Genomic DNA, 26630 nt, shown 5'->3' with positions numbered 1-26630 from the left:
CAAGAAAGACAGAATTCCCCCAGCCCCGAGAGCTGCGCCGTCCCTCATCACCACCGGAGACCCTAGTGCCCATGCCATGTAAGAGTCATCATTCCGAATATTGACCACTCTAACTCAAATGAAACTCGGGAAGGGGTGGGGGGGACGAAAGCCATAACCGAGTCTATGATAAGAAAACAGCAACAAGGCTCTTTCACAACAACACCGTACCAGGAGAGAGAGAGAGAGAGAGAGGAAAAGATGCCCGTGATCATGCAAGCGAGGAAGACCTGCCCGCCTGGCCGGGGGCTTTACCCCCCCCCCCCCCATCAGAATCCAGTCTCTTCCTTTTGAATTAGTTATCTCGCACATATTCTTCAAACTGGCCGGGGTATCAACAACTCCATACACAAAGCTGGCTTTGCTCATCCCAGGTAGATAGTAATCTCGACCAGCCAGCCACAAGCCACAAGCCACAAGCAACAGCGAGCTTTTCCGTGTCAGATGAGTAACCACATCCCCTCCGACCCACCAATGCTCCGTCCCGCCCCGCCCCACCCCGACCCGTCTAGACCAGCTCAAACCCAGCATCAGCAAGCGCCTCCCCCGTGGGCAGGATCGGCCTCCCCTGCATGGGGAACGGCCAGAACAGCGGGTTCTCCATCGAGTCGCCGGACCTCGCCACGGGCGCGCTGGGCGTCGGCGTCGGCGCCGCGGGCAGCGACACCGAGGTGCCCCACGTGGTGACAAAGTCGTTCTCCGTCATGTTGGGCGCGAAGAAGTTGAGGCTGTTGGTCGCGGCGCGCGTGCCGTAGTCGTGGTCGTCCATCCTCGTCAGGTCCGACGACCGCGTCGCCTCGCGGCCCTCCCGCTGCGCCTTCTCCTTCTCGCGCCTCATCCTCTGCGGCACGTCCATGTCGACCTCGATGTTCCACTTCTTGGCCAGGTACCGCAGGATGTTCAGCGCCTGCTCCGCAAAGTGGTGGCACGGCGCCATCTCGGTCAGGTCCGCGATGCCTTGGTTTATGGACCGAGTTACGTGAGGGGACACTGCAGGCGGGTCAGAGCCAACTGGTGGGTGGCCGGCTGCTTGCCGTGTTGTCGAGGGCCCCCCACTGGGACCGCCCATGGGTTCTGTCTCGCCTTCTTCTGGCGGCGGGATCCCCGATGCCGCGATGGCCAGATGCATGATCGCAGCGGTGAGAACAAAATAAGGGACAAACGAGGGTGTCCGCTGCAGCGTGTACAATTGTGAATATGATTTGGATAAACCTTGAATGGCGTCTGCAGCTTGATAGCAGACATCTCGCGGCACGACACTTGACCCCTTGATCCGCAATTTGACCAGAGGCCGGAAGAGTAGCAATATGGCAAAATGATAATACATACTGCAATCAAGATATGTCAGCGGTGCATTCTGGAGCGGTATCAGCTCTTGACCTACTGGGCGAAGAGGACTGCGGGGGTGAAATTATGTCCAAGTTTGAGTGCGACTGGTACCGTGTCGTACCAGTCAATGAACTGGTTGTAAATGCTCAATAGATCGGGTCCCGTGACTGGTCGGCCAGGGGTGTGGAGAATATAGAGGGATGCATGGACTAATTCGCTGAGTTCGCAGAAACATTTGTATACCGATCTGACATTGGACGGCTGCTCGCACGACCGTTGTAATGGGGCACCTTGTTTCCGGGTCAGGCGTCTTGAGACTCGAACGAGATCTGGGAGAAGGGCAGCACGTACCGTTGTCCGTATAAGGAATCCAGACAGAAGCTTCGATATCTGGCATAATGGCTGGTTTGGGAGGCAAATGAGGGAAACAAGACGTTTGAGGCAAAGAACCAGTGGCTAGAGACCAAGCACTGAGAGGAAAGCGAGTCAGCTAACATGTCAGCGCCCGAGCAGACAGGCCGAGAGACTCACTGGTCCAACGCAAAGGCACCCCAGAACGTAGCTGCCTGGACAGCGACCTCGTCGCTATCCCCCGAATCGTCACTCACGCGGTGCAGGCCCATCTCGACAGCGAGACGAATGCTCTGCCCGGCATAATACCAACTCTCCGAGTCCCTACCGCAGCTTGCCTCTCGTATGGACATGATGCCAAGAGCCTGGATTGTAGTGAGGCTGTGGTGGTTGTCCTCCAGGAAAAAGAGACGGAGGCTCTCCTTGAAAAAGTGGTCCCCGGATGAGTAGGGGTCGTCCGGGTTCGCAAGCGTACTGGGCTGGGTCGAAAAGCGGCACCCCAGTGCAAGCAGGGCGTTTACGAGGATGGGAGAGCAGTAGCGCTGGCGCCCGTGATGGAAATCCTTGAGGAAGTGCTCCTTGCTCAAAGATGCGAAGGTCGGGTATTCCCAGCAAAAGTAGAGGGCAAGCAGGTGCTGGACCAAGCTTCTATCTGAGCTGACCTCGGTCCAGGTGGTGGGCAGGCCTGAGGGAGGGGGCATATCGGGTGTCAATACCTGAGAGAGGCCGTGGTAGCCCCCATCTGAGGGCTGCGAGTGCTGCAAAGGTGACAGGTTATCGGCAACCCATGATCCGACCCGTGTCTGTGGAGGCCCTGAACGGCTCCAATGCATTGCGTCTGACTGTGAGTTGCTCCTGTTGGTATGTGCCTGGCTGGCGGCCGAATAGAGACTCCACTGGCTCGAGGTGTCCATGTCCTGTCGCGCACTCAGAGGATGGACGGTTGATGTGGGGCTGACAGTGGCGGCCGACAGTGCCATATTGGCCAGGCCAGGGGTATAAGAGGAGGCGCTCGCGCCGGCGAAAGTGGCGACGCCGGTGAGGTTGGAACCGGAGCCGGAGGGCTGGCCAAAGGAGGGCATCGGGCCAGCTCCCGAGGACATCTGAGTGCCCAGCCAGTCGGATATGGCCTCGACGGACTGGCCACTGCGCAGGCGTCGCAGGACCTCCTCCCATTGCACGTTCTGGGAGAGGGCGCTGATGACGGACTCGTTGGAGGCCTGCTGGCGGCGCAGATACTCGATCTCGTTGCGGAGGTTCTCCTTTGACTGGCGCACGGGAACCTCGTAGTGGCACTCGACGTCCTTCTGGGAGGCGCATCTGCTACAGGGCTGCTGGCCGTCGCACTATGGGGCGCAGAATAGCAAACAGTCAGTCCAGGAGACGTGGGACGGCTTGCGCGACCGAGACTGAGCAACAAGGAGGTGATAGTACCTTTGCGCGCTTCTTGCGACACTCGGTACAGGCATTGGGGGTGACCACGCCCAGGCCCCTCCGTCTCTTAGAGGCGACATTGGTGGCGTGGGAGGGCGCAGGCGGCGCGTTGGGAGTGCCGGCGGAGGAGGAGGTGTCGGCGGTGTGGGCGGTGGCGGCAGTGGCGGGAGTGCCGGCTGAGGGGTTGGAGGCTGAGGTCGTCGAGGCGCCGGTGGTCTGGGTGGTTGAGACGGGAGTTGCGCCAGAGTCGGGCTGGTTTGAGGAGGGCGTGTCGTCGGGATGGGGAGAGTCCTGCTCCATGTGGTCATCCATACTGGGCGCGCGGGCGCGTTTCTCGGACGCCATTGGAATCTCCCAGTGGGCGGTGGAATAGCGGGGGGTGGGGGTTCAGGAAAGAGGAGGGGGGTGTGTGGTTCGCGTGCGAAATCAGGTCGGCGCGGCGCACGACGTCATAGTTGGGAGAAGGTCGAGACCGGGCAGCAAGTGCTGTGCTTTGCTAGGCAGGTGCTGTGCTTTGCTAGGCAGGTATGCTGTGCTGTTTGAGCACTAGCTGGCTGGCTGGCGGGCTGCAGTGGAAGGCTGGTGCGGAGTGTGTGTTGCGTGTCGCAGCTGACGGCGCAAACCAGATCCTGGCTGGCCCCTCATCTGTCTGCGCTTCTCCGACTTTTTGTAATGTCGCAAGCTTACAACGGGGCGGGCAACGGGGACAGAGCTCAAATCAAGCAGTAGAAATCGACGGCATGATATGACAGAATGCATGCAAAGCTGCCAGCTGCTGCTCCTGCAACCTCGGAACATGGCACCCCTGCAGCAGTGGAGGGGCACGAGCTGGCCATCTGGGGCTAGCTCGGCCGGTGGATTGGCTGGGGGCAGCATGGCATTTCTGGAAGCCCTGGCCCGGCCTGCCAGCCTGCCTTGGGGCTCCTGTCAATTTCCCATCAGGATTTGCATGCTATGACGGGACACGGGACTGCGGGACAACCAACGGCTGTGCCACTCTGATGGGCTGTGGCGCACGGCACTCGCACTTGCACTTGCATCACTCGCCACCCACCTTACCTGTCCTCCACATGATCGACGTGTGTTAAAGATCAACTATTCCGTACTCCGTACCAGACAGCCAGACAGCCAGACAGCCGAACTACCTAGGTACCTAGGTACCTACACAGACTCGAGCTGTCTCGACCCCACTCCAGCCCGATGACATGCAGCGATCGGCCCGAAGACTGATGTCTATATCTCTTCTACCCTGTGCTTCTTATGGCCACCAGCAACTCACGCCTCCGCCATCGCCATAGGCACACTGGCACACCGACGCAATGACCCAACGACGAAAAGAAATATCTGCCCAGGGCTCGACCGCGAGAGGCCCGACATGCACGACATAGTCCTGATGCACGCACGCTCTTCCGCCCCTGCGGAGTAGAGACCGTCCCCGCTGCTGCTGCAGTCAGTCCGAGGAAGATGAAGTCTTGGCTGAAGATCCTCTCTATGATCGACTGCTCTCGCCAGGCTGCCGTGACGACGACGACACGCGAGCAAAAGGAGGTCGGCGCTGACAACAGCCCTAATAATCCTGCAGGTGATGTTGTTTGTTATCTGTTGCTAGGGCAATGAATAAGGCCCAGGTTTCCTCGCCCTGTTGAGTCGACTACGGCGAGGAGGTTGCCTTTTCGGGAGTGTGTTTCGACAGTCGTTCTGATGGCCGCCATGGCCCGGCCTGGTCCAGCACGGCCCAGGTCTTCGGGGAGTTGAGGCAGGAGCCGACATCCCGACAGTCCCGTAGAGGCAGACAGACATTTGTCTCGGGTACGCTGGTCATTCAGCCGGGCTGCCGGGCTGCCTTTGCCGGCGTTCTTGCTGCATGTTGGGGATCTTGTACGACACGCATCAAAAAGGAAAAGGCCACGAGAAATATCATATCTAGGCAAGTATCTGCAACTGAAATGCTTCTTGAGATATTCTGCCTTGTCTGGCTGTCTGGCTGGCTGCCTGGCTAAGCACGTACCTCCAAATGTCCAAGCAGACCCTTGCACCGTTGTTTCCTGTATTACTTACCCGTCGTTCTGAACTGGCTTCTTCCCGCCAGCTACCCGCCCCCTCCTTGCCGTGTCAGACCGACAGGCGGCTCCGCAGCCATGTGGCCTTTCCACAAAACTAACTCAGCTAACGAAGCACAGTACGCGGTACAGAGGTACTTGCACTTGTTGCCCGTGTCGGAGCATTTGCTCCGCCCTCCCTTGTCTTGTGTGTCTCTGGGGTCGGGTAGGTAGGTATTAGACGGCTCGACAAATGGACGACCAATGTAGACCTGGCTATTGTAGGCAGAATTTTCTTTGATTGTGCCTGCCACCCCCCCTCTTTTCCTCATTCGGGCATCTTCTAGAACACCAATGCAAGATCGGATCACTGGACGTGCAGGATGGTGGCAAAGGCGCTTCTGGTTCTACCCGTCGGCTCAGCGTAACAAAAGACCAGGCTTTGAGTCCTCTGTATCAACCAGGAGCATTTCAACAATGATTTGCGACCTTCGTAGGAGTTTGAATTGATCTGCCCAGCATGGTCGAGATCCCACACGTTTTCCATCCAGCTTGGGCTCTGGTGAAACGCTCGGGAGCCACAGACAATCGTCTATAGTCCCGTCGCCGACTTACATGTGCAGCTTATAGTCAATATCAATGTGAACAATCCCCATTGGGTCGAAAAGAACGGAGGACATCAACGGCATAATACTCGCTTAGATCCTTGAAGACTACCCAGGTATCCTTCGCATCTAAAACGACACCCAACATATAAAAAGGGGAATACCAGACACTCTTTCCTAACAAACGGCAGGTATAGAGGCCGTCATGTCGACTAAGCTGGCCGCAGAATAGGCCTACGACATATGTACCTATTCCGCGTGCCAAAGGGAAGAACTTTTCACACGCTCTGTCATCAGGCCCGACTTCGCGGGGTGATCGTTAAAGATCTGCCCAACAAAACAAAGAAGCAAAGCACATGACTCTGTAACAACAACTTGTCTCGCCCCCCGGAGATAAAACCAAAGTGAGGCGAGGGCGAGAAAGTCGGTAAACCGTGAGTGACCTGCATGCATATCCATGCAGGGAAACTTGAATCGCCGCCGATGTATCTGCCCACGCATGGCGCTCGCGTGGGCTGAGAGGTACATAGCTGCCTAAACACGAGGAGGACAACCTTGGAAGCCACTGGTCGGTAACTGAAGTCTTGTCCTCGCTTGGATCATCACATGCCCGAGAAAGGATGCAGAACACATAAATTGTGCCGTCGGGTTAGGCAAAAGGATGAGTCACCGAGGTTCCGTCTGCCGTTGTGTTTACATCACAACCCCAGAGAGCCGGGCCACACCAACCACTCGCCAATGACACCCAACAACACCGCCACGCTGTCCCCCACGAGCCCGGAGCCCGCTCAAGAACCAACCGCCTTCCCGCTTCACACTGTTCCTCCACCCGACCGCCCTCGCGCGGTGGGTACGCGGGCGCGCCTGGCGAGGATCAGCCCGGCAGAGCGCCTGAGGGCCACGTCTTCCTGTCGTTTGTGGCCAGCGTGTCAACAACTTTTTCTTTGATTTCCCCCATCCATCCCAATCATGTGCTACTGACGCCCGGGGGAAAGCAGACGGGACCCCCCTCCCCCCCCCTTCTCAGGCTGAGCGGGAAAAAAATACTTACGTCAAGGAATGATGACTCCGTGTCAGGCACGGGTCCGTCTGGGACTGCTGCCGTGCTCTTCTCCACGCCTACCCATGTCGTGCTGATGGGTCCTTGGGCCTCTCCGGTGCTGCTCAGGAGGCCTTGCTCGTGCTCCCTGGGGACAACTAGGCACGAGACCGAGGAGAAGGCCAGGCAGGAGGTGAGCACGTGGAACTGCATTGTTGAGCTTGGGGACTCGGGGACGAAGCGGGTTGACTTGGAAGATGTTTAGCCAAGCAAGTTATTGACTCTTCTGGAACGAAACAACAGGTCAAGTAAATGACTGCGTTTTGCAAGGCAAGTGCTCAATTCGAAGAGAGCGACCGCTTTTTTTTCCGGGAGAGGAAAACCAACTTCCTTTTGAAGAACAAATAAGGGACCTTGACATGTTCTTCTAAAGTTGAGCAGAACCTAAAAATCTACAATTATCCAATCTGATATGTGGTAGTTATTCATCAAATAATCAATTAGTCCGTTGCCGAACCACACAGACCCAAAGTCAATATCGTATAATGCAGCAACGGCCGTCAATATTGACATCCTACAGTCGTATCGAACCACACACCACAGCCTCACTCGAACCCCGTGTTCGGGTCCCCGGGGCAGTCGACTCGACTCGGATGGGGGTGGTTGGCTGGGGATAATCTCGGGCCCCTCGCCCTCGAGCTGCGCGCCCGGACTCTGATGAACCCCAGCATTATTTTTGCTCGGGAAGGGACCCACCGTCCCCGGAGATGCAAGCCGCATTGAGCGGACGATTGGGTGCAAGTACCACAGACAACCAAGCTTTTATCGTAAGTTTGACCTGGGCCGTGGTGCCCGCATATCAATCACCAATCACTTCGGCCTTGTATCCCCTAGACCACCCTCTCATACAAGTCCCTAGGTGTACAACTTCATGGCTGTGATTACAGCACATTGGATAGCAGTCATTCATCTTCTGCAGAAGTACTATGTATATTAACCAAGACACCTCAAGAGTAGAGTGCCCAGTCGCTATCGCTCAGTCCCGGCCCGAAACACCCCCATTTCCTGAAGCTCCCCGGTGTTTTCGTGGGTATCCCGGGTATCCATACTCCTCGGGCCTGTTGGTCCTTGTACAAAATTGACTGTGCCCTTCCCTTTCCGTTTCCTGCCTTGGATCTCCCCCGTTCGGACCCCACATTCTCAAGCGGTCATGTCCATTCTGACTACCCACGCAATTTAATGTACATATCTTCACCTCACCTCATGAGATAGCTTTGCGCCCTCTTCACGCTGTTTTTCCTGTCCAATCACAGTTGCCACTCAAGCCTCTTGGACGGGCTCCTCTTCGACGGACTCTGACTACGATCCATCTTGCTAGGACTCATCTCCAACTTCATCTTGGTAGGGCTCCTGCTCCTCTCACTCTTTATAGGGCTCCGGGTGCGTGACGGCGTCACCGGCGGTGGCAAGTATCTGGCATCCGGCGAGGCCTCGGATTCCGTATCGTCCTGCAGGAAAGCCCGCCTGATGTGCTTCGGCGTCTGTCCGATGGGAGCAAAGATGTAGGCCTGGTTCTTGCCCGGTGACATTGGGAAGCCCATGGGGCCCATGCCCTGGTACTGCGACCCGGGATTTCCCTGGTGGAGGGTCTGCTCCCTGTAGTTGTGCCGGAACTTGCTGAAGGCAACGTTGCAGACGAGCATGGCGATGATGGAGAAGGTGGACAGCGTCACGGTCGCCTTCCAGGAGAGCCGCGAGAAGAACTCGTTCAGGATATCGGCCAGGTGCCCTGCGGACGCCTTGACGCCCGCCACCACGTTTGAATCCTGGCTCATGCAGGTTTCCCACTCGTTGCACATGCCTTCAAGGGCTGGCAGTCGGTCCTGGATCGGAGAGCACTTGTTCTCGATATACCTGCGAGAGCATGCGTTCATCTCTTCCATGAGCTGCGCCCTGGCCTTCTCAGACGAGTAGAGCACCTCGCCGCGTATCGCTGAGATGATACCCCAGGCCATCCATAGTACCACACCACCGCAAGCTGCATTGAAGAGCACCTGTAGATACCACGAGATTATCATGGGCGCGTTGGGGTTGGAGGAGATGGAGGTCAAGATGTGGTGTAGCCACCCCGTGTCTCGGTTCCTCCTGTTGCGCCGGCCGGCCCGTGGTTCGTCGTCGTCGTCGTCGTCGCTATCATCCTCATCGCGGCCGTCTGGCAGGCGTAACCTCGCGCTCCCTACATCCTTATCCCTGTCCGTCCTGAACCTCTTGCGGACCTTGCCGCGCTGGAACCAATCCCCCTGTCTAAGATTAGGCAGCTCGCCCCTGCCTGACCTCTTCTCGGAAAACAGAGTGCGGCTGACCCGATGATCAGGCGTTGATATTGTCATGCCGTCAAGCAAGCCGGAGTTATCAAAGTCAGGGGTATCGGCTGAGGTATCGGCAGGGCCAGAAGCATCCGTCATGGCGGGACTATCGTCGGCGGGAGTCTCTGACATGACCGAGTCCTCGAAGCGATCCTTCTGGGGCGTCATGAAAGCAGGTGTGCCGGGTCTGACACTGGTGAATGCTGGGTTGCGCAGCGGCGCCGCAGTGTATTGGTGCGATATCGACGGGCTGAAGACGGATCTTTCTGGTGCTCGTGGGAAGGTCTGTTGTTGCCTCAAGGGGCTGGCATTCCTGGGCACTGCATTCTGGGACTGGAAGAGGTTTGTGCCAAAGGAAACACGGGGCTGCGCTGCTGGGTTTTGAGAAGCTGTGGGTGGCGCGAATGGGTCAGTATCAACAATCTGGCGGGGGACAGGCGACCAGCATGTGGTCGCGTGGTCGTGGTGTGAGGAGATGCGGACGTACGGAGGGCTGGATTTTGATTCGCATAGAGGACAAAAGGACTCGACTTGTCGACATTTGCGTTCTGAAACTCGAGCCCGTCCATAGGACCCTCACCCCCGCGCCTATTCATGATGATGAGGCGGGCGGGCTATGGAATGCGAAAGCGTCGCAGGTTCGGCAGAGCAGGGCTAGTTGTCCAGCTGCGGCAAATGGAGGATTGACTGATGGTGAGATGCAGATCCCATGCGCAAAGAAGCGGGCACCGGTGGGTCTTTTAAGGGCAAAGCTAGGTACGGTCGGTCGTCTTGTGCAAGCTGAGCAGGGAGAGGGTGATGGGGAGAGAGGGGTGAGCGATGGACGTTGTGGATGGCAACCTGCAAAGCTTCTGCAGCTGTGCAGTCATGTCAACAATAAACAAGAGAAACGTCGTGCGCTAGCGTCGTTTAATTGCGGCCCAGAAGCCAGAAGCGAGAACGGGCCAGGTCCAGGGGTACAGGCTCAGTCAGCAGTAGCATCCCAGCTGCCCAGCAGGCCTAGCTACCAAGATACAAGGATACTACCCCCTGCCTAGTGCACGGGCCCTGCTCACATTCAGCCTCCAGACCCAGGAGCAGAGGAGCTAATCAACTAGAGCCAGAGCGACAGCCAGGACCGTACCGTACCTGGTGTAGCAGCAGCAGCAAAAAGTCAAAGGATTGATTGATTACCTTAGCTGCCAGGTTCCCAAATCGCAGCTGTCAATTGTACTCTGCCCACTTTGACATCCAAACACCGACAGACCAGGCCTGACTCCACCAGCTCCCACCTTTTCCGACCATCAACCGTCGACCGTCCTCCCCATCTCTGATTCCTCGTTTCTCAGTCAGATCCCAGCCAGCCCAAACACCAAAGACCCAACCTCGTTGCCACAGCCTCCCGAAGCAGGCGACACATCCCACACCATCGCTCGATCCTCTGGCCTGGTGCTCCAGTCCAGCCAGACAAAGACACAATGTCCGACATCGAGGACAACGACTCCCGCCAGGCGTCGCCCGCGCCTGAGGACGAGGTCCAAGCAGCAGGCATCAACGACGGCGACATGTCCGACCGCGACTCAGACATCCTGTCCGAGGTGGGCGACATCGACCTCGAAGAGTACGACCCCCTCAAGGCCAACATCGAGCAGCGGCCCGTCGACATCGACGAGGACGTGGCCAAGTCGCTCAAGGCGACCAAGCGGAAGCGCGCCGAGGGCGAGGCGGCCTCCAAGAAGCCCAAGGAGGGCCGGCGGCCCAAGAAGCGGCGCACAGAGGACGGCGACGAGGTCAGCGCCGCCGACGGGACCATCATCGAGGGCAAGAGGCGGCGCGCCGGCGGCGGCTCGGGCGGCGGCGGCGAGAAGAAGCCCAAGAGCCGCTCCAAGCGGCCCTCGCCCGAGCCGGAGAACGACGAGCACCTGACGCCTGAGCAGAGGCGGGCGAGGGCGATCGAGAGGGCGATGGATGCTGCCGTCAAGGGGAAGAGCAACAAGAGGCGCACCAAGAAGGACGAGGTGGTATGTTGTTCACATGCCACACACACACACACTCACACACACACCCGAATCTCACCACCCGGGTTCGTGGCAGCTTGGGGGTGAATCACATGCTGACAATACAACTTGCAGGACCTGGAAGAAGAGCTTGACGATATCATCGCAGACCTCAAGGTCAAGATGGAGACGGCGTGTAAGGAGGACAACGCGGCGCGCGAGGACGACCGGGCCGCCGTGGCCAAGATCAAGCTCCTGCCCGAGGTGATGACGCTCCTGAACCGGCAGAACATCCAGCACGCCATCCTGGACCCGGAGACCAACTTCCTGCAGGCCGTCAAGTACTTCCTCGAGCCCCTGCAGGCCGACGGCAGCCTGCCCGCCTACAACATCCAGCGCGAGATCTTCACCGCCCTGACCAAGATGCCGGTGGAGAAGGAGGCCCTGCTGTCCAGCGGCATCGGCCAGGTCGTGCTCTTCTACACAAAGACCAAGCGCGCCCAGCCCGAGATCAAGCGCATGGCCGAGAGGCTCATGGGGGAGTGGAGCAGGCCCATCCTGCAGCGGACAGACGACTACAAGAAGAGGCAGATCGAGGCCCGGTACATAGATCCAGAGTACGTCGTCCCACACAATCTTTTGTCCCAGCCCCAGAGAGAAAAGGTGGGGAAAAAAGCAACTAACAAGCCCAACCCCCCCAAACCAACAGCTCCCTCAAGTACAGAGGCCCAGGCTCCCAGGCCGCCCCCTCCTCCCAGCAGTCCCTGGCCCACCGGCCAGGAGGCGTCAGCAGCAGCGGCAAGAAGGTCAGCTCCGTGTCCGAGAGGCTGGCGGCGAAGCGGGCCGCCGCCCTCGAGCCCGTCCGCGCGACGAACCGCGCCCGGCCCGCCGGCATGCCCGTCTCCTACACCATCGCGCCCATCTCGCAGCTCGGCAGCGGCGCCGGCGGCGGGGCCGACCACAGGCCCGTGGGCGCGGGCACCGAGCAGGCGTTCAGGAAGATCACGCAGGGGAAGAAGAAGAGCGGCAACTAGGCGGACAGGACAGGACGGCTGGGTGCTCGCCCTTCCTTCTTATGTTTTTTGTGGGGGGCTACGAAAGGAGAACGGAGTGGTTGCGGACACTGCGGCGAATGGGTTCTGCAGTTGTGCGGGCCTCCTTTTTGGTAGAGCTGTTGGTGTCGTGGGCGCCGTGGTGAAGGCCTTTCCTGGCCCTTCAGTTTTGGCATTGCAGGTGACGCGAACCGTCGGATGACAAGCGAGTCCACGTAATGGGGTGTAGCTTTCTATGAGAAAGAACGCTCGGGTTGGTTCATCGACCGTCTGACGATGTCATTTCCTTCCTTGGTGCAGGACGAGAAGAAAGCACGGCCGATAGAGCGGAGTTGGGCCAAGGGTTCGTGAAAGATGGGTGGATGGATCATCCGGTCAGTTGCATGAATATCGGTGGCCCAAACTACAACGAAGGAGCATGCCCATGATGAAGTAGAATGCACATGCATGTGCGCAGAGTCTGTTGGTGGTCGGATGGATGCATGATCGGGGCTTGGGTCACTTGGTCGGTTGGCCCCATCAATACCACACATGAGCAAGATGAGTATCGCATATCAAGACGAAGACTATGGGCTACAATACAATTATCCAAAATATCCACCCTTTAGGGTCTTCCTTTGTCTCAAAGTTGGAAGACCTCACTTGCAAAAGACAACGTTCTCCCCTCCCTTTGCCAACCAGGCAGGCTCAACATCAAAGCTGGGGTTCTCCTCTTTGGTTTTTTTGGTTCCTCATGGAGTTTCCCACGCACAACCGAGCCTGACCGACCTCATGCCAAACGGGCAAGCATGTACATTGCAACATACAAATGACAGACAGACAGACAGACGGCAAGCACATCGCCCATAAGCAATGGTTGCTGCCTGTCTGTCTGCCCTCATCCTCCACTCCCACCCACTCCATCCTTCACCCCTTCGTTCCCTCCCTCGCCTCTCAACCACCACGCCCAGAAACGGCACCAAGTACTCCGTACCTTCCGGCAAAGTCTTTCATCACCAACCAACCAACCAACCAACCAACACACAAGCAAGTCACGAGAACCACGTACAACCCAACCAGTCCTAACACCAGCAAACAAAACAAAAAGAAACTCTCCAAATCAAAGACCAACCACCTGATTCACCATGCTACACTCCCATTGTAGACTCATGTATTGATCCCATAGTCCTATAATATAATGTAATTGATATAATATGATATGATGATATATATGTTGTGTGATGTGTGTTGTGTAATCTGTTGTGTTGTGTCGTGTCTTTGTGTGCATGTGCCTGCCTTACCATCCATCCATCCTCCGTCAAAACTCCATGCCTCCCCATACCAACTCCATACATACATACATACATACATGCGTGATATCTTCCTTCCTTCTTCTTCCTGCTCCCTCCCGTTGGTCTGATTTCCCAACTTCATTAACTTCCCGGACCCTCCCCCAAAAAAGGGGCAGCGGTCAGCCAGTCCGTCATCCCGTCGTAATAATAATATCACCACCACAAGAGAGAGATAGAGAGAGAGAAAGGAAGGAGGATGAATGTGAGGGCGAGTGCGAGTGATGGCGGGAGGAAAACGCGCCCGACGGCGATCGACAACATCAGTCCTCAGTCCTTTTTTGCCATCGCATCTGCACCACCACCTTCTTGCTCCATCCCCGGCGGAGCCTGGGCCCTGTGCGCCGCCGACCCTCGACTCGCCAGGCTGGCTGGCCTTGTGCGCATCATGTGTACCTGCAGCATCGCATCTGCTTCACCGCTTCAAGAGAGAGAGACATCATGTTCGGCATCGATCACGTCGAGTTTCGTCGGCCACCCTACCTCTTAGCAAAAAACGCTGGCTCTCGGGTTTGCAGCTCTTGAATGCTCTCTCTCACTGTCACTCTCTCTTGTGCGCCTTCTTCGTCATCTTTCTCTCTCTTTGTCTATTCAGGGCAGCAACAGCCACGGCTTGAGCCCGGGGATCTGGATCCGCCCCCGCTCCCCACCCTCTTCAACCCCGATTGTCGTTCCCATCAGAGCCTTGAGGAATGGTCAGAGTCACTGTGCCCATCATCGGCTTCCTTGTCATCCTCGGGACGGAGACTTCCGCCACCACCTTCTTCCTCGTCTTGGCTCTCTTTCTCATCATCATCACCACCGTCAGTCGAGTCCTGTCTAGGCGGACCGAGACGGGGCAGTAGGTAGTCGAGCCCATCGCTAAGAGACAGTCCCTATCGCCTCCGGATTTCGTTCGCCCAACCGTCTATGCCCTCGCCCCGGGAACCAACCTCCAGTCCCTCGATCCTGACACCCTTCATCCCTGCCGTGTCCTCCAGCCAGACATGCCCCGCCATGCCGCCGGCGTTGGCTCGCTTCTCCGGAACGAGCTCCAGCATGGGCACCAGAAAGTCGGCAATGCGCTTGGCTTCCTCCTCCTTGAAGTGGTACTTCTCCCTCAGGACATCAGGAAGCGCCCAGTGCCGCAGCCGGTGGATGTTGCGGAGCTCGCCCTTACGATTGAATATCTCTTGCGACCACTTGCCCGATAGACACAGTGACTTCGGAAATGGACCCATCAACTCTATTATCTGGGCTATGTGATCGTCGTCCTTGCCATACTTAGTGCCGGACTGAGGGTCGAAGAGATAGTCGCCAGTGATAAGTTCGAAGACCTGTACGGGCGAGATTGGTTAGCGCTTGGATGCTTCTGTGTGACCGCGCCTGCAGGCAGTAATTGGGTGACATACCATTGCAGCCATGCTCCACACATCCGTGCTAGCCCCCCATTTCGAACCAAGTATCACCTCGGGCGACCGGTATTGTCTCGTTTGGATATCGTTTGTGAAGTGATGGTTTACCCAGCAGGCGTTGCCCAGGTCTGCAATCTTGACACTGATGACGTCTAGACCAAAGTCTTCGGCCTTGCGCTTTTCGCCTGTGGATGATGACGACGAGTTTGAAGACTTGTCCAGGGAGATGCCAGATACTTCCTTTGTAAGGAGATCCCTAGAACCGAGAAACTTTGGTCAGTATGGGAAACTATGGTGAGTGCGCAATGCGCGATGAGGGTCGAGCCTCATCTTCAAGAGCAGACTCACGCTGTCTTTTCCCGCTGCTTCTGCTTGATCTCGTCGGTTGGTGATGATTCTTTTGGTTTGTTGCCTACAGGGGTCTACCGTTAGCAAGACGAACTCAAAAGTCGTGGCGCGACACGCGGTTGATTGACGTGGACAGCCTCTGGGCACTGTACGCCCAGGCCCAGGATGTGGCGTTGGGGGCGAAGCGCGGGGCGCGGGGCGCGGGGCTGGTTGGCCTCCTGGTGGCGGGTTTCGGGGCTGGCTGGAGGATGCGGAGCTTGGCCCACGACGATTGGGGGCACTCACCTTCGTTCAACATCTGGCCGAGGCTGGAGTGTGAGTTGGGTGATGGGAAGAGATTGTTGTGATTGAAGGACGCGTTGAGTGGCGACGGTAATGGCTGGCTGCCAGTGATCAATGTCCTCCGCCTCCTTCGGCCGTTGCGATTGTTCTCCTTATCTGACGGTTCGCTCTTAACAACCTTCTTGACAATCTGCTCGACGTCACCGATCTCGATCAATACGTTCTCGGGCTTGAGGTCGGTATGGATGATGCCGCACTCCCGGTGGAGATAGTCGAGCCCCAGCAGCACCTGTTTGGTAATCTGCTTCACTAAGGGCATGGGGATGCCGCGGTGGTTCCATTTCTTGATGAGGCCCAACAGGTTCTCGCCTAGAACCTCAAAAACCATGCAGACGTGTGTTCCGTTGGGGCCCTTGTGTTCGAAGGAGTCGAGCAGGCTGACGACGTGTTTGCGGCCGGGGTGGTCGGGCTTCGCGGTGACGATCTTCTGGAGGAGCTTGATCTCGTCGATGGCGGTCTCTGTGTAGTGTGCGGCAGAGCGCACGACCTTGAGGGCGACATGCTTGCCTGTGGTGTTGTCGCGCGACAGCCAGACGGTGGAGAAATGGCCCCAGCCCAGCTTGCGCACGACGGTGTATTTGCCCTCCTTGAACTTTTCGCCAATTGAGACGGGGTGGTAGCCTCCCTTGCAGTAGTCCTCGGAATCCTCCTCGTCTGCTGTGTTCTCGGCGGCGTCCTCGGGGGAGGACGAGGAGGTTGGTGATGCCTGCATGGCGGAGAGCTGGGCGGTTCTGTGGGTGGGCGCAGGCTGTCAGCAATGCGGGAATGGAGTCGGGTCGGGTCAGGTTGTGAGAGATGGGGTTCAGGGCATTTTAACGGGGTTATCGCAGAGCGGGAGAAGTGGTTGTGCAGTGTTAGGCGCTAGCGGTGGTCCAGATAGGTAAGGCTTCAGCTTTCTGGGGTCGGGATGTTGGGTAGTGCGGGATCAAAGTAAGGTAAGGTAAAGTAATAAAGTAAAGTGAAGTGGCGGGTGGGCGCGGGCGGTGGGGATTGCCTGGTGTGGTTTTTTTTGCCCGGGATGCGCCCATCTCTGAGGCAATACAAGACGGAGCGGAGCGAAGCGAATCCAAAGTAAAATGAAATGCGGTGCCGGCGCTCCTGCTCGTAACACACACCACCACCAGCACTACCACCACCACCATCACACACAGCGCGATGCAGTGCAGTGTAGTGCAGTACAGGCGGGCGGGTGCTGCTGCTGCTGCTGCTGCTGGTGGTTCTGACAGGGCAGGACGGGGGCGCACTCGCACTCGCACTCGCAGTCTGGACCTTGGTTGACATGCACCTGCACCTGCGACTGCGACTGCAACCGCGACTGCAACTCATATTACGGCTAAGGTCTGGAAGGGGCGTGCAGTGGGCGTGCAGTGGGCGGGTGGGTTGGGTGTAAGATTCAAAATGGGCGGGCGGTAAAAACCTTGTTTTCAACATTGGGTCCTTCTTGTCTGTTTCGCGCAAAGGAGGAAGAGTGTTCTTGGACTTGAACATGGTCATGGTCCTGCAGCAGGAGGTGCTCTTCTAGTAGTTCGACGGCCGAGGGCGGGCGGTTGGTCGAAAAGGGTGGAGTGGATGGAGGCTGAGGAGGCGGGCGGGCAATAATCCTGGAGACGCAATTGGCATCTCCAGAGTGGGTGGATGTGGCTGTGGAGGTGGATGCGCGGATGCGGATGTGGGCTTGTATGTTGTTGTAGTTTGGTGGAGGAGGACGAGGAGGAGGAGACAAGGTCGGGAAACGAAGACAAGTGACCGAGGACAAGGAACGAGGGCAAAAGGCATGCAATATGCAGGTGCAAGGCAAGGTGCAGTCGCAGTCGCAGTCCAGCCCCAGTTGCAGCCAGCCCCAGGTCGCAGATGCAAGAATGCCCAGCCCGAGTGGGAGAGAGGAGAATAGAGTAGAGTAGGAGTGGCACTGGCAGTGGCAGCCGGAGTGAAATGGGGAGTTGGGGATGGGGATGATGGGATGGGGGGGGGTACGGGGTTGGGGATGTTTGAGATGGCAAGTCAATCAAGCCAGGTCAAGTCATCGCGCATCAGATCAGGTCAGGCAGGTAGGCCAAAGTCAGGTCAACAAGTTGCGAGTCCAGACAGACTGACTGACCACTGCAGTCAGTCTCTCTCCCTCCCTCTCAGGAACCCCTCGTCCCAAACCCAACCAAAAAGATCAACGAGCGTCCAGCACACGCCCGCCGGTGCCCCTTCATCACTCGTCTACTTTCAAGTTGGGGCAGATGGAACATGTGCAGACAGGGCGGCAGCGGCAACGGCAACCGCAGCTGTAGCAGTAGCAGGGGCGATATGCCCAAGGTGGATTGACCATAAAATGGCGACATGGGTGGTGGGAGTAATAAGGTGGGGTGGGGTTGGAGGGGGAACCAAGGCAGATACAGAGAGACGGGCAGGGAAGGTCAAGCGCCCTGCACGGCAAGGACTGGGGCTCACTCGGGCTTAGGGTCCAAGGTAGGTCAGGTCGAGGTCCAGGCTGCCAGGCTCGTCAGGCTCAACGCTCAGGTGCCAGGGGCATTTGGACAGGGCGGGTTTAAGGTGAGAAGGGTCATCCCGCCCTGTCGAATCGCTCCTCATCGCATCGCACGGCATCTGATGTGCACCCCCCCCCCCCAACCCAAGGCACCAGACCAGCCCAGCCAAGCCATAGCCGCAAACCGAGACCTAGCTCTGGCCTGGCCATCTAGCGCTCCTTGCGTGTTCCAGCTGCTGGCCTGCCACTCTGCCACTCTGCCACTCTGCCACTCTGCAATAAGACACGAGGCAGGCACACACGCACACGCAGGCGGGCAAGCAGGCAGACAGAGGCAAATGGCAAATGGCAAAAGGCAGGTAAGCAGGCGGCGGGGCGGGCAAGGCAGGCAGGAAGGCAACCAACCAGTCAGAGGGGGTCGTCATTCCGTGCGGGTCCTGATTCAGCTCGCAACGACTGACTGCGGCGGCTACCAAGACCAGGCCTGCTGTGCCTCTGGCCCTACGGAAGTCGCCCATACCATCCCGCGCTCTTAGCACGGATATGGCCCCCATGGACATATCTCATCCTTAATGCCACTCAATCCATCATTCCCTCGCTCCTTGTCGCCTCCCTCAACAATGAGAGGGGAAAGATGAGGGTTATTTGGGGAGGGAGCAGATGACTTGCATCATGTTGACCCGTCAAAACAAACAGAACATAACATAGCACCGAGAGGCACAGGCCAGATGTCCTGCCCTGCCCAGCCATGTCCTGCTCGAAGCTTGTCTTGCCCTGTCATGGCCAGGGAAAGAAAGGTCCACCATCATCTCGCAAGGCGTCACCCCTCCCCAATCGCACTGACCTCATACCGGCCAGCTCCACTTTTGTGCAGCTGCCGCCCTCGAATGAGATGATGCGGTCATCTACCCCGCCACTCACTTGAGCAGCACCAGAGGGCTACACTGACTGACAATGGCAGCGCGTCCGGCCCACGCATCTTTCATATATGCCATGGTACTAAGATAAGACACACAGCATAGCACTTGCATATGGTATGCGAGGCATATATCACGACGGCCACACAAGTAGACAGTCAGAGGACCACAAGGCCACAGGGCCAGGTCAGACCCTAGAGAAACAGACACCGCGAGACACCTGCGATGCAGCAGGAACACAGCGCCCAAGACACTCGACAGCCCTCCAGTATGGGCCGCCACACAACCTTCTGCTCCCGCCATTGACAGCTGCAGCCGGCGACGAAGCTCAGCAGGAGTTGTGGTCACAGCCTCGGGGCCAGATTCCGTGGGGACAAGTGGTCTTTGTTTGGGATTCCACCGTCTTCCGTCCCCGCAAAACTTCTCTTTCGGCCGCAGTGCTCTCCTGGCCAGATCCTTGCCCGACTCAGCTTTGCACGCGTCCATCTGAGCCCGTCCTCCTTGCCATCGCCACCAATACCACCAATGCGCCACCCGCTCAGCAAGTTCGAAATGGGCCTCTTTCTGGCTGGCTGGCTGGCGACAGGCCGATTGATTGATATGACTGACTGACTGACTGCATGACCGACCGGCAGACTTACCAGCGATCATGAACCAGAATGCGACCTGTGCTCGATTCACGTCCCCCATGCTGCGGAACCACCGCACAGCAGGACACGACCCAGGATGGGCGGCGACACACAGACCAGATCCAGGGTCCAGCATCAGACGCGAGCAAGACAGGGTTGACCTGAGTAGGAAAATGTACGCGAAGAGAAAAAAGACGCAATAACACCACCTAACAATGCAGCAACACAGACAGCAGACGGGAAAATAGAACAAAGGAAAGCATATACATACCCAGTCGCCGGGTTGTCCGTCGTGATGATGGGCTTCAGGCCTTCCTTCTTGCGTTTCTTATTGATGGCCGCCACTGTCTGCGCCGCTGTCGTCGGCGAACTATTGCCGACCCCGTTGTTGTTGCCACCACTACCGTTTGCCCCAGAGGCAGTAGGCGATGCGGCAGCCGTGGCCGCGGCGGCCGCTGCCACGGCCGTCGCCGCTGCCGAAGCCGTCGTCATGGCGGGTGCCGCTGCTGCGGTCACAGTCGCCGGTGTGACAGCTGGCGCGTCCTGCCGCGACTGTTGCATCTTGACAGTGGGCGCCGCGCCAGTTCCGCCCGTCGTGAGTCCTACACCTCCGCCGGTGCTGTTCTCGTCGCTCGTCGTCGCCGCCATCTTGGAATCGGTTTGCGGCCGGGAGGGCTGGTGCGCGTCGGTTTCTTGTTGGTGCTGTGTCTGCTGCAGCTGCCCGCCGTTCATAGTCGGTCGTTTATCTATAAGTCGGTTGCGGTAGGATTATGATGAGAGGTGGGATGGATGGAGCTCCGTAGCTTCGTCAAGGCCTGGGTGGCTCTGGGACGGAAAAGAGACGGCCGCGGTCGCTATCTAGGGTGTTGTGTGAAGATGTCTCGGCCTTGTTGTCCCCAATGTTTCACAGCTTCTAAAGTTTGGTCTGTCTTTGAAGCAGGAGAAAGGTTATCTCTGGTCTGGGTTTCGTGGTCGATGCCGGGGATGGTATTGCTGCCCCTGGACGAATTTCGAGACAAGTGAAATTTTTGTCGGGCTGAAAAGGTAGGCGGGATGGGCAAATGCTGATGCGAACATTCAAAACGCTGGCGCTGAGCTGGACTGGATGGCAATGATGATTGATGATGATGACAACGAAAATGCCGGTTGCTGCTCTTGCTGCTGATGCTGCTGATGCTGCTGCTAGTACAGTGAAATGAAAATGGGCAGCGCTGGTGTGTGAGTGGCAGGGGGCGCCCGATTGCGATTGGCGATCAAGGCGAGCTTTATTATTTTGGTCGCAGTCTGGATGGGTGTGCCTGCTGGCTGCTGCTGTCGCTCGTGTCGAGGGGCAACGCTGCGGCTGCAAGGCGGGTCGCGTCAGGATGATCTTCAATTTCTCCTTTCCTCTCTTGGCCACGCTCAATCTTGGTCTGGAGGAGGGGCTGGGTCCCCTCGTCGGGCTGGGCTTTTTCTCTGAGTCTCCTCGGCCTTCCAAGGTTGTTGGACCTCTACAAGGATTGCTGGGCCGCGAAGGATTGGTTTATATGGGGGGGGGACGGCGGGCTGTAACTGGCACGGGAGGGCAGGCCAGGATCGAGCTGATTGATTAGACCTGGCTGGCCGAGATGGGCGCGGCGGCAGACAGATGGTCTAGATACTAGATAGGATGTGTAAATTGATGGGGCTGGGGACGCGCGCTGGTCCAAGTCCGTCCGTGGGTGAGAGCGTGGATATATGAACAAAACACCTGCGATGGCGGTTCCAAGCAACAAAGCAGATTGTAGGCCAGGAGAGTGCACGCTCCCGAGTGCTGCTTTGCCCTCTCTCTGGCTTGTGCAGCGCAAGATCGATTCCGCGGCGTGGGCTACCGAAGAGCGGTGGGTCGGGGCCAAAGCTCCTGGTGGTGACGCAACCGCAGGGGAGCGAGGATGTCCAATAGTTGGAGGTCGTGGTGGGCTGGTCGGTGGTGGGCGGTCGGTGGTCGGTGGACGATATGTTTGGTCAAGATCTTTCAGACAGGTCGAGCAGGAGCGAATCCAAGACTTGTTCTACTCGCACTTGTTGTTCTCCTCGGGTCGAGCAGAACCTCGAGGCAGTCTGCAGCTGCTTTGGTCGGGTTTAACGAGGAGCTCCGGGGAACGAAGTCGCGTCGCAGGTCGCCAAGAAAAGACGGGGAATATTACCTGGGGACTGAGTGTCTATCGGTAGTGTTGGCGGGCTGACATGCAGGTCAAGGTCGACTGCGATGAGGGTAGGACCGACAAGGAGAGGATGACATGATAACACTGCTGGGGCGCACACGAGATGGACTGCTGGGTGGAGGAGGGGCAGGATGGAGGACGACTATGCCTGGCAAAAAGATTATTATTAAACTACTGTGCAGTGGTGTCGGGAACCAGTCTCGCCTTGTTTTAGAGCCCGCCAGAATCCCACCGGTTCCCATCTTGTTGGTGTGTGGAGGGGCAGCTCCTGGCCAGACAGCCAGACTCCCAGACTTGGGCCATTCCTTCCCAATTGAGCGGGCTGCTAGCAGTCACTCTTTCTTATCTGGCACTTTCATCGCCTTTGCCGCCCAACACCTTCGAGTGTGTGCGTGTACAGTATGTGAGTGCCAGCGCCCAGGGCGCAACGGACAATAATAACCTTGTTCCAGGTGACACCAAACAATCAAAACAACGGTGACAGGACGACGTGGCCACGCTTGTTAATTATTAGCATGCACCCAGCAGCTGCTCACCGTTCATGACAATCAAGGAGGACCCTGTGAGCAGGTAACACAAGTGCCATGGTAATAAACATCGCAACTTAGTCCCCAGGGCGGCGGGTTGCCGAATCGGGCAAGTGCAACAGCGGATATTAGTGCTGTCTCGCGCCAGGCACAATAACCAACTAACAGATCTTCTAGACCATCTCTCTGGGTTTCCTTTGTGCAAGATCAGGCATGAAGCCCTCGTCTCTCTAACACATGTCAGTCTGTCAGTCTGTCAGTCGGTCCTCAACCGATCAGTCCCGCCTGCCGCCCAACCAAGATCAGGGCTGCTGGGACGCCCACTAAAATGACCTCATCGTGGTACCGTGGCTCCCTGACACCATCTGGCATCGGGCCTGTCATCCAGTTGATCCTAACAGCCATGACCCACCTCGGCTGCGACCCTGCCAGTTCCCAACCGCAGAAACGGCTGGCTGAACCCCACGCAGCCCCTCCAGCCCCTCCAGCCCCTCCAGCCCACGGTGGTGGGTAGTACACTACTGTCAGTCTGTGGTAGGTACACACAGTACTATGTAGTGTAAGTCAACAACACAACACCACCACCATCATGACTGACTTGACTTACACACACCGTCTATCAGCAACAGTCCAGACAGTCCAGACGGAACAGCACCCACACCACACACCACCACACACCATCCCTCCATCTGTCATTCTGCATCCCTTTTTGCAGTAGTGGGTAATGCGTCAGACCTCGGGACTTTATTCAAAGACTACCCACCCACGTAGCCTTCAAACTGCGCGCCAAGCAAGTAGCGAGATCTCGCAAATCTCCAATACATCAAACTGGCCTGGCCGCCCTGCGGTGCTTGTCTGGTCCCGCCCATCGGCCAGCTCATCCAGCCGTTGCACGTGTGAGACGCCGCATGCGAGTACAAACCTTGCCAGCCATGCACGGGACGCGTTCGTCTCGCCCCCGCGATGGTCCGCTGTCGGCCTTTTTGCGTGCTACACTACACTACTAACTACACTGACATGTGCATCGCAGAGGAGGTGCATGTCATCACATGATTCCACACGGGCTCGAGATAAGGATTCTGCCCCCCTTCTTATTAGACTTCTTGACGGCGTGGGGGGGGGGGAGGTCTCTGTCTCTGTCTCTCGTGCGTCTGTCTCCTGACCTGAGACAACCTTGGGGGGCGGGCCGCGACGTGCAAGATCACGAGACGAGCCACGAGATACTTACAAGACCCGCCCCCCCCCCCCCTAAGATGAAGACGTCACGGCATGATTCACTCGAGCCGGCCCGTCTTGTTTGAGCCATGAGTCTTTTTTCTTCTTCTTTTTTCGCGATCGGCGAGACCGCCCCCTTTGCTCTCCTCGTAACTGACTCGATCCCGCCGCGGCTTGCATGAGGCTTTCGGAGTTGGAGTTGGGGGCTCCTTGCCTGGTAGCCTCGGCTTGGGTCATTCCCACCCGTACAACCTCACCTAAGCGGTGGCAGGCTTCACTTTTAAACACACTTTTGTTGACTTTGCGTTTCCAAAGCCAGACTGCTGTGGGAAAAGATCCAAAGAGCCCGGTCTGGACAGTCCTCCCTAAAAGGACGGTAAGTACTAAAATTTCGGAAATATCCGTGTTGTGCTCACTTGACATCTATAAAAGTGAAGATATATAGATGAAGAACTCTGGTCTATGGGTAACACGCAATGCTACCTGGATAGCTTCTGCCTAATGCTCATATATTTGCATTCAACTTTAGAAGCGTCCATGATCCTTGTGCTCTTTCAAGTCACGATCTTTAGTCGCTCTCGTCATCAGTAGTCTCAACGTCACTCCCAGAGCCGTCCAAATCCTCGCCAGAGTCTGCAGGATCGCCAGGAGACCCCCCACCACGGCGGCGCTCCTCGAACCTCCCAATAGAAGCCCCAGATACCTCACGCAAGTAATCAGCATTAAGCCCGTGGCCGCCGACGTCGACACGGTCCGGCACGTACAGCTCTTCGCCGAGGGGCTGGAGCTGAAGCATGTGCTCGGGGAGGAGGTCCGTCATCAGGATCTTGACCGCGGGACCCCCTTCCTCCCGGTCGTCGACGAGCTGTGAAATCGCCCTTATCGCCCCCGCTTCGCTTTCTGCGTCGCCACTCAGCCGAGACAGCGAGTCGATGATAACAAAGACGGTCTTCTTCTCGGGCACCTCGCTTATCAGGCGCTTGAGGAGCTTCACGGCGGGGCGGGGGCGCCTCTGGGCCTTTTTTCGATATCTGTCTTCCCCGAGGAACGAAAGGTCTGCGCGGCGGCTCAGCTGGCGCGCAAGCTGCGAGTTGAGGCTGTTGATGAGGGCGATGGTGCCCGATGTCTCGGCGCCGCGGGGGCCCTCCTCGGTGCGCAGCCCGCACGAGTGGTACAACACCGGGCTGTCGTGGCTCTCCCGCAGGATCTGTGCCAGGAAGGCGGAGGAGAGGGAGATGGCGTTTGCCTGGGTCTGCGGTGCGGTCTGGGCCTGCAGCACCAGCAGGCCTGGTTTCGAATCTTCGAGCCACCCCAGGAGCTTCTCGGATGTCATGATGTACTGGACCTGGTTCTCCTGCGCCGGGTGGAGGCTGGACCTAAGTGAGTCGCCAATGTCCCTCGCGGCTGCTGAGACAAAGTCGACTGGGAGCCGCGCCGCCCACCCCTTGAGTACCTTCTTGTTGAGCTTCGGCGATGGCTCGGGCGTGACCGATCTGGATAGTATCAACAGTGGCGGGTTCGCGCCCTGAGCCAGGAGGTAGTCTGCCGTGCGAGCTATTTCGGACGATCAGGCCCTGTCACCTTGTATTTTGACGTATGCCCCAGGTATTTGACTTACCTTTCCCAGTGCGAGGGTCGAAGGCTTCGCTGCTCGTGAAAAGTCTATACATCTTGTTCAGGACGCTCATCGTTGCTCGCTGGTTTCCTTCCAGTGTAGCCGCATTTTGTTTGAACGAGAGCATGTGCTCTTCCAGTCTCCCCAGCCTCTGCTCGCTGCAAATATGTGCCTCTTCTTTAAAATGGCCGAGTGCCTCTTCAAGATCTTTCAGGGACTCATCAATCTCCTTTCCATAGGCTTTACCCTTAATAACGGCCTTGAAGCCCTTCTCTGAACCGCTTGTTAGTAGTCTGCAATAATCTACCTGCAACAGATTGACGTACTGGCCATATTCTTTGACAATTCTTCCACGATTCTATCGAGAACCTTGAGCAGGGAGACAAAGACCGCGTCAACAGCTAGATAGAGGTTCTCAGATCTATAGTTGACATCGCTCAACGCCTGGACGATCCGGAGCTTCTTCGGAACCTGCTCGAGGGCAGCATATATACTCTCACGGAGAGACTCGACTCGCTCGGCAGCCTGACAAGCTTTCGTCAGCGTGGCTCATGTGTGGGACCTTAAGCTGAACCTACAGCCAGAATCACCGCGAAACCCCCGGAAATAACAGAACCATATGCATCACTAGGCACGAAGTTGAGCAAGCACTGGAGAGGGCTCGCGTTTTTCCCAACAGCGCGGAAACACTTCCGGATCGCACCGGTACAGCTCTTCACGTCGTCTGCGTTCTTATGTCTCTCACAGACCTTATCGGCGATTTGAAGCACGTCCTTGAGGTTGTATTCGCCCGGTTTCTTCAACGTGATGTCTATTTTTCTGGCCAGGTCGTTCTTTTCGAGCCTTTTTGAAAATCGTTCGAGGGTTTCTTCGAATTCCTTGATTCTCTTCCTCGACTCTTGATAATAATCGACACTGGATCACAGTGTCAGAGCAGCAGTGGAATCTTCTGTGCCATGAGTGTGACGATGCTGGCCGGGGCGCAGGGAGACTCACGTGGTGATGCTGTTTGCCAACTCGAATCGGTCATGCTCGGGTACGAACTCTGCCTGGGCATTTCCCGATATGTCCATTTCCAGGGCCGAGTCGATGTGATTCTCAACAAACTCGGCCGCACTGTTTGTCAAGAGCGTGGGTCTGACAACGATAGGTCGGTTGATCTGTGCCATGTTCACGTATTTCTTGTCAGTCATGGAGGTGCAAGGTTGGGATCGTTCTCGCAAAGAAGAATGCAGTGGCATGCATCAGGTTCCTTCACAACATGACGACGCGCATATGGGATGCAGCGGTCTGCCAAACGCCGTTGAAGTGCTTGGGTGTAATTTTTGCGGGTTGATTAAGCATGGAGTAAGGGACCTGTGCCGCTGGAGACGGGAGATGAGTTGTCTCGTGCACCATTTTGGACATGATTTGTGCCAGGCCTGTA

At 57.2% G+C, this 26630-nt stretch overlaps 6 protein-coding genes across 6 annotated transcripts; 1 reads left to right on the top strand and 5 right to left on the bottom strand.

The window, feature by feature from the left end:
* Nucleotides 1-542: 542 nt before the first annotated feature.
* Nucleotides 543-3846, bottom strand: KVR01_009448 (uncharacterized protein). The gene is made up of 5 exons (XM_044789515.1): nucleotides 3154-3846; nucleotides 1900-3065; nucleotides 1720-1838; nucleotides 1424-1658; nucleotides 543-1367 (listed from the first exon to the last, which is right to left on the bottom strand). The coding sequence occupies exons 1-5, from the start codon at nucleotides 3496-3498 to the stop codon at nucleotides 548-550; spliced, it is 2685 nt and encodes an 894-aa protein (XP_044641950.1). The 5' UTR covers nucleotides 3499-3846; the 3' UTR covers nucleotides 543-547.
* Nucleotides 3847-7807: 3961 nt separating this feature from the next.
* Nucleotides 7808-10049, bottom strand: KVR01_009176 (uncharacterized protein). The gene is made up of 2 exons (XM_044787166.1): nucleotides 9690-10049; nucleotides 7808-9591 (listed from the first exon to the last, which is right to left on the bottom strand). The coding sequence occupies exons 1-2, from the start codon at nucleotides 9796-9798 to the stop codon at nucleotides 8144-8146; spliced, it is 1557 nt and encodes a 518-aa protein (XP_044641678.1). The 5' UTR covers nucleotides 9799-10049; the 3' UTR covers nucleotides 7808-8143.
* Nucleotides 10050-10319: 270 nt separating this feature from the next.
* KVR01_009615 (uncharacterized protein) lies at nucleotides 10320-13029 on the top strand. Its single transcript, XM_044782241.1, has 3 exons — nucleotides 10320-11202; nucleotides 11314-11795; nucleotides 11888-13029. Exons 1-3 carry the CDS (start codon nucleotides 10660-10662, stop codon nucleotides 12210-12212), a joined length of 1350 nt encoding a protein of 449 aa, XP_044642117.1. The 5' UTR covers nucleotides 10320-10659; the 3' UTR covers nucleotides 12213-13029.
* Nucleotides 13030-14433: 1404 nt separating this feature from the next.
* On the bottom strand, nucleotides 14434-17136 carry KVR01_009583 (serine/threonine protein kinase SKY1; the record flags this gene model as incomplete). Its single annotated transcript, XM_044794988.1, has 5 exons — nucleotides 14434-14874; nucleotides 14950-15208; nucleotides 15301-15364; nucleotides 15586-16373; nucleotides 17060-17136. The coding sequence occupies 5 exons, from the start codon at nucleotides 17134-17136 to the stop codon at nucleotides 14434-14436; spliced, it is 1629 nt and encodes a 542-aa protein (XP_044642085.1).
* A 2243-nt stretch (nucleotides 17137-19379) lies between these two features.
* On the bottom strand, nucleotides 19380-20312 carry KVR01_009156 (uncharacterized protein; the record flags this gene model as incomplete). The annotated part of the gene is made up of 3 exons (XM_044784003.1): nucleotides 19380-19603; nucleotides 19677-19825; nucleotides 19936-20312. 3 exons carry the CDS (start codon nucleotides 20310-20312, stop codon nucleotides 19380-19382), a joined length of 750 nt encoding a protein of 249 aa, XP_044641658.1.
* A 3660-nt stretch (nucleotides 20313-23972) lies between these two features.
* KVR01_009352 (uncharacterized protein) lies at nucleotides 23973-26625 on the bottom strand. Its single transcript, XM_044794590.1, has 5 exons — nucleotides 26201-26625; nucleotides 25783-26119; nucleotides 25531-25729; nucleotides 25208-25477; nucleotides 23973-25143 (listed from the first exon to the last, which is right to left on the bottom strand). The coding sequence occupies exons 1-5, from the start codon at nucleotides 26443-26445 to the stop codon at nucleotides 24158-24160; spliced, it is 2037 nt and encodes a 678-aa protein (XP_044641854.1). The 5' UTR covers nucleotides 26446-26625; the 3' UTR covers nucleotides 23973-24157.
* Between the last annotated feature and the right edge of the window lie 5 nt (nucleotides 26626-26630).

The sequence above is a fragment of the Diaporthe batatas genome (genome assembly GCF_019321695.1).
Source record: "Diaporthe batatas strain CRI 302-4 chromosome Unknown Contig00011, whole genome shotgun sequence".
NCBI lineage: Eukaryota > Fungi > Ascomycota > Sordariomycetes > Diaporthales > Diaporthaceae > Diaporthe > Diaporthe batatas.
Note: the sequence above shows the minus strand (reverse complement) of the source record. Positions and strands in the feature narration are given on the sequence as shown.